This window comes from Gekko japonicus, unplaced genomic scaffold (genome assembly GCF_001447785.1).
Source record: "Gekko japonicus isolate JY-2015 unplaced genomic scaffold, Gekko_japonicus_V1.1 scaffold3591, whole genome shotgun sequence".
In the NCBI taxonomy this organism is placed as follows: Eukaryota; Metazoa; Chordata; class Lepidosauria; order Squamata; family Gekkonidae; genus Gekko; species Gekko japonicus.
The window spans coordinates 135,219-141,742 of NW_015165931.1; the positions used below are offsets into that span (position 1 = coordinate 135,219).

A 6,524-nucleotide genomic window follows, 5' to 3' on the forward strand; every position below is an offset into this window, starting at 1 on the left:
GGGCCGGGAGAAAGACGGATCGGGGCCGCATCAAACGGGCGCGGTCACACAGCAACATCTGGCAATTGTGTCGTGGCTGTCCCCGATCCGTCCCAACCGCCCAAAACGCACATCAAAGAAGAACCACCTACCTGGGTGGTTCAATTGAATAGGCCGCGGCAAATGCGGCCATGGGATCTCCAGCTCGAGCATGCGCAGTTCGGCAGCCTCCCCCTCCCACTCATCTCTTCCTCCCCGGCAGCTGATCATGCCGGGGAGCGATACGCTGCGGCTGAGGGGATCCGTGGGATCCCGCCGCGGGGTCTCAAGTTTGGTGCGGCTCTGATTAGCCGCGTTTCAGCTGTCCCGTGTGGCAGGGACCTATATATATATATAATAAAGTTCCCTCAACATAAAATCAATGCCCAGGCTAAATCCTCCTCCTCCTCAGCGTAGTGGTTAAGTGCATGGACTCTAATCTGGGAGAACCGGGTTTGATTCCCCACTCCTCCACTTGCAGCTGCTGGATGACCTTGGGCAAGCCATAGTTCTGGCACAGCTGATCTTGAAAAAGAGCAGTTTCTGTCAGGGCTTTCTCAGTCTCACATACCTCACAGGGTGTCTGTTGTGGGGAGGGGAAGGGAAAGGAGTGTGTAAGCTGCTCTGAGACTCCAAGTGAAGGGTGGGGTAAAAATCCAATCTCCTCCTCCTCCTCTTCTTCTACAGTAAAACATTTGAGTCCAGTGGAACCTTATGAACCAACAAGAATGTCAGGGTATGAACTTTGGAGAGTCAACACTCCCTTTGTCAGACATGAGTAGAAAGTTTGTGTCTGACAAGTGACGAAAGGCGCGTTGACTCTCAAAAGCATATACTCTCTCTGTGTGTGTTTTTAATAATAATACAGAATTCACTACAAACCACCATGAAAACTGCCTCCTCTTAAGCTCTCTCCCCTAGGAGCCAGCTGGATGCCTTTGGGCATGATGGTGACTCTCTTGGCATGGATGGCATGGCACACAGGTTTGTGCTTTCAAAGAGACATATCGAGTATGCCCCACTAGCCTCCCGCAGTGCACCGATAGCTGCACTCTGGAACCTCGAGTCTGTCTTGAAGTCTCACGCAATTTCCCTCACAGGCCTCTGGAATAGAAGCATGTGGATCAGAAGTTCTGTGGGTTTGGGGTAGCTGTCACGGGCTGGGGTGCCAGTCAAAGGGAATCCAGAACAAGCCAAGGTCAGGAGCCAAGAAGAAAGTGCAAAGTCCAAAAAGCTAAGCCGGGGTCAGGAGCCAGGAAAACAGAGCCGAGTCCAAAGCCAGAGGATCCGAAGGTCTCGGTGCAAGAGCCGAGCCACAGTGGAGCACTGCCCGGCGTGTGGAGTTAAATGCTGCTACCAATTAGCCAGCTGCACGATCAGCCAGGCTCCTGCTAGAACTCTGGGCTGGCTGAGAATCTCCCTTATAGCCTGGCCTCTCTTTGCCTGCTTGCTAAGTTTTGTCACAGTCACTCCCTTAAATGAGTCACACGTGGGGGTGAGTCAGGAGGACTTCCAGCTTGCAGTTCTTCCTTCTTATCTGGGCCAGGTGTGAAGAATGCTGTTACAGGCACTTGCCAGCTATCCTCCTCTGCTGCTTCAGAGGGGCCAGCTGTGTTTCCTGCAGGCTCTGTCAGCTCATCCTCATCCATGCCCGTGACACTAACGATGACTCTCACGCAGTGCCACAGTACCAGGCCCGTGGCAATGAGGTTTCAAATCACCGCCAGTGCAGGGAGCACTTTTCCTTGCTGCTTTGGTGGCCAGCTGTTTACATGGAGCTCTGTCACCAGTGGATTTACAGGCAGTCTGCTTAGTACAGGCCATTTCCCCTTACTTTTCACTATCACAAATAAAATCCCTCAATACACTTCTGCTTCGATCAGCCAAAGCGCACAGACTGCAAGACTGTGACCTACTCCCCAGTCAATGAACCTGTTAACTGTTCCCATTACTTATACCCTGAGTTTGGGGTGGTCTCTAAGGTGCTACTTGGACTCAAAGCTAGTATCTGATAAAGGAAACTTTGACTCTCGAAAGTGTATACCCCCAAAATTGTGTCGGTTTCTACTAGTGTTCCCTCTAGGCTGAGTTAGTAGGAGCCAGCTCACTGTTTTTTAGCCTCCGGCTCACACATTTTTGTCTTAGCTTGGGAAAGATGGCTCCAGATCAAACTAATTTATGCAGTAGTCAAATTGCTTCCTCACAACTTTAGAAGAAGAAGAAGAAGAAGAAGAGATTGGATTTATACCCCGCCCTTCTCAGAGCGGCTTATAAACTCCTTTCCCTTACCCTCCCTACAACAGACACCCTGTGAGGTGGGTGGGGCTGAGAGAGCTCTGACACAAACTGCTCTTTTTCAAGGACAGCTGTGCCAGAGCTTGTGACTGACCCAAGGTCACATCAGCAAGTTCAAGTGGAGGAGTGGGGAATCAAACCCGGTTCTCCCAGATTAGAGTCCGCGCTCCTAACCACTACACCAAACTGGCTCTTTAATGCCAGTAGCTCACAAAATGGAATTTTTGTTCACAAGACTCCACAGCTTAGAAGTAGCATTGGTCTCTACTGGACTTGAATCTTGCTCTTCTATTGTTTTAACAACTCTCCTTCAACCTTCTGATACTACCTGAGTTGCAGGGGCCTAAGCTTGATGCAGTTCCCCAGGAACAAAACCAATGTCCACATCAGTTTTCAGATGGGTGACATGATGGATCTGCTCCACAAAAAATCAAAAACAACTCGGGCTGAAAGATGGAGTTCCATCTAGTCATCCTGTTCAAAGAGGGTCTTTCACCACACCTTCCCTTCACTAAAGAACATTTGTTGTCGTTCAGTCGCACAGTCGAGTCCGACTCTTCACGACCCCATGGACCACATCACGTGAGGCCCTCCTGTCCTCCGCCATCCCCCAGCGTTTTCTCAACTTCATGCCTTCATGGAATTCACTGCCACAGGAGGTGGTAGCAACTACAAGCATGGAAAGCTTCAAGAGGGAATTGGATAAACATATGGAGCAGAGATCCATCAGCTGCTATTAGCCACAAGGTATAGATAGGAACCTAAACAGCATGATAAAAAGACGCAAGGTATAGATAGGAACCTAAACAGCATGATAAAAAGTAGAGACATCACCCTGCCAACAAAAGTCCGCATGGTCAAAGCAATGGTATTCCCAGTAGTCATGTATGGCTGTGAGAGTTGGACTATAAGGAAGGCCGAGCACCGAAGAATAGATTCTTTTGAACTATGGTGCTGGAGAAGACTCTTGAGAGTCCCTTGGACTGCAAGAAGCACAAATCAGTCAATCCTAAAAGAAATCAACCCTGACTGTTCCCTGGAAGGACAGATAATGAAACTGAAGCTCAAATACTTTGGCCACCAAATGAGAAGGGAGCCCTCACTGGAGAAGACCCTGATGCTGGGAAAGATTGAAGGTCAAAGAAGACGGGGACGGCAAAGGATGAGATGGTTAGACAGTGTCATAGATGCAACGAACATGAAATTGAGCCAACTTCAGAGGATGGCGGAAGACAGGAGGGCCTGGCGGGAGATGGTCCATGGGGTCGCGAAGAGTCGGACTTGACTGTGCGACTGAACAACATAGATAGGAACTCTCAGTCTAGGACAAGTGATGAACTGTCTTGGTGCTTGGGGTGGCAACTGTGGGATAGCTTCTAATTTCCTAGGCTCACTGTTGGACCTCCTGACGGCACTTGGCTACTGTGTGACAGAGTGTTGGACTGGATGGGCCAGTGGCCTGATACAGCATTGGCGTCTCTTCTGTTCTTATGCCTCATGAAGAACATTACAGTCCTCCTATCTGGATGGTTGTCCTTTTCCACCATGTGTGCAGCTTTGAGAGGGATGCACATAGAGAGGTGAGGGAGGTAGGGGACACCCAAAGGGCCAGCCATGTCATCTGAAGATCAAGACCTCTGGTTGAAGGAGCTTGTTGTTAATACAGGAAAGGACCACACCTTCCCAGGTTGGAGAGAAGACAGCAACACACCACATCACACCTTTAGCTAGTGGCTTGTTGCAAGTCTTCTCCGGGGCCATTGGTCATCCCCGTAGAATGCTGAAGAATCTGCATGAAGAATGAGATTTCTGAGTTGGGGGTCTTTGCTTAAAGTTGGAAGTTGCCGGCAGCTGTGTGAGCATCATGCATCTCGTCTCGGTGTGCTCCAGATCCTCTTCTTCACTTTGCTGACTTGTTAAGACAAACAGACTAATGGGTTGTGCAAGCGTTCCATGATGTGGTAGACTGAGATGTGTCTAGAAGCTTGCCTCTGGAAGGCTTATACTCTGAAGATCTTGTTGGTCTCTTAGGTGCTTCTGGACTCAAATCTAGTAAATTATAGAATCTTGGAGTTGGAAGGTACCTCCAGAGTCATCTAGTCCAACCCTTTGCACAAGGCAGGAAATTCACAAATACCTCCCCCCAACCCCCCAGTGCCTGCTGTTCCATGCCCAGAAGATGACCAAAAAACCCTACAGGATCCCTGGCCAAACTGGCCTGGAGAAAATTGCTTCCTGACCCCAAAGTGGTGATCAGCATTTCTGAGGCGACCCTTCCTGCCCTCCCTCTCATGATCTGCCTAAGTTCACAGAATCAGCCTCTGCTTAAGACCTCCAAAATGTGATTGTAAAGGTTTAGAATGCTTGTGGCTGTATAGTATAACACTTAATAAACAGAATATTAAAAACCAAAAAAAAGGTTTTTCCTCTGGAGCAAACCTATCCCTGAGGAAATGGAATCTTCAAGGAGCTAGCGGCAGCCCTGGGGAGACGGCAGCTGAAGCCGGTTGGGTGAGGATAACCTCTACTGCACCACCGGTCTCCGACAAGGGTCTTCTGTATGTATCAGGAGAGAGCAGCTCATATTTTCCCCCCCTGTTTAGTGAAAGTTTCTGGATGGCTGCACTACTACTCGAGAAAGAGGCCAGTGGAAATAAAATGCTTCTTGCCTATCTATTCTGCCTCGGGTCTGAGCTGAAATGGAGTGAAAACTCTCACAATGAAACCTTGAATTAAAAAAGAGAGGGGGGTGGTGGAACTTTTTCTTCTTCTCGGGAGCTGAATGAACAACCAACTGGGGTCTTAGGTGGCGTTGGGAGAAGCGGCTTTTTAACACCGCAGTGTTTCCATGAAATCCCATTTATAAAGTGATTTCAATTTGCAATTTAAAGTAATAATCATTTTAAAAAAATAACAGAAGGAAAGGCGCCTATTGTCGGGCATCGGATCGATCCGGAATCGTCTGAAATGGAATTTCTCCTCTGGGCTGCTAATTTAGCAGTCTCCCATTTTGGAAGCGCCTTTGCTATTTTTATGGTAGTAAGGTAAAGGTAAAGGTTTCCCTTGCTTGAAAGCTAGTCGAATCCGACTCTAGGGTTGCGGTGCTCATCTCCGTTTCCAAGCCAAAGAGCCGTTTCTGTGGTCATGTGGCTGGCATGACTAAACACTGAGGTGCACGGAACACTGTTACCTTCCCACTGAAGTGGTACCTATTTATCTACTTGCAATTTCTTGCTTTCAAACTGCTAGGTTGGCAGGAGCCGGAACCAGAGACGGGAGCTCACTCCGTCATGCGGCACTCGGGTCTCGAACTGCCGAACTACCGACCTTCCAATCTGCAGTTCAGGGTCTTAACCACTGAGCCACCGCAGCTTCCCTTTTATGGTAGTACTGTTCTTCTAATAGTATCAGAGGTCCCCAATATAGTGCCTTTTCTGGAGCCTGCCAAATGCATGAAGGAACTAGGTGAAGCCAGGTGGGGCTTTTGCCCATTAAGAGCTTCTGATTGGACATTGGAGATTTGATTGACTGTGTAGGTTTTTAAAGTTGTTGCCTTGGTGGCGGCGGCCACCACTGTTTGACTGTTTCCATTTGTGTCGTAAAGCCAGAAGATACTATGATTGTCCGGCAGTCAGAAGTTCCAGCTCTTTTGCGTTCTCCAGGGTACACCACAAGGAGGTGAGCTAGAATTGCCCCCTTACACACAACCATTCACCTAGGTGCCTTGGCATTTTCCTGGACACAACGTCAGGCTATAGACACCATCTTGCCAATGTAGCAGTGAAAATACGCACATGAAACAACATTCTCCCAAAATTATATGGTAGAACTTGGGGTGTGTCTGCTACAACACTTAGATGCTCATTTTTGGGGTTGGTGTATAGTTCTGTGGGATACATTGCTTCCGTGTGGCTCAAAAGCCCTCATGTCCACAAACTTGATGTCCAACTCAATACGGCAATGAGAACCTCCAGCGGAGGTATTAAACCCATTCCGACCTATTGGGTACTTACGTTTTGCCACATTGCTTCCCTACATCTCCAAAGACAAGATGTTATGGTTGCCAGCCTGGGATGTCGCACATGGCGACGTCACCCCCCTACTCCCGGAGAGCCCCCTTCCGACCCCTGCCAGAGAGAGTTTAGGACCTGGAGACCCTACAAAATATTCTTTATGGATATGGAAAGATAACTGAAAACAGAAAGTTGCCC

The 6,524-nt window shown here is 48.7% G+C and overlaps 1 protein-coding gene across 1 annotated transcript; it reads right to left on the bottom strand.

Annotated features, from left to right (window-relative positions):
- Nucleotides 1-892: 892 nt before the first annotated feature.
- Nucleotides 893-1,842, bottom strand: H3F3C (H3 histone, family 3C). The gene is given in 3 exon segments (XM_015411418.1): nucleotides 893-991; nucleotides 994-1,178; nucleotides 1,689-1,842. Coding segments are annotated over 3 exon segments (438 nt in total).
- Nucleotides 1,843-6,524: the final 4,682 nt, after the last annotated feature.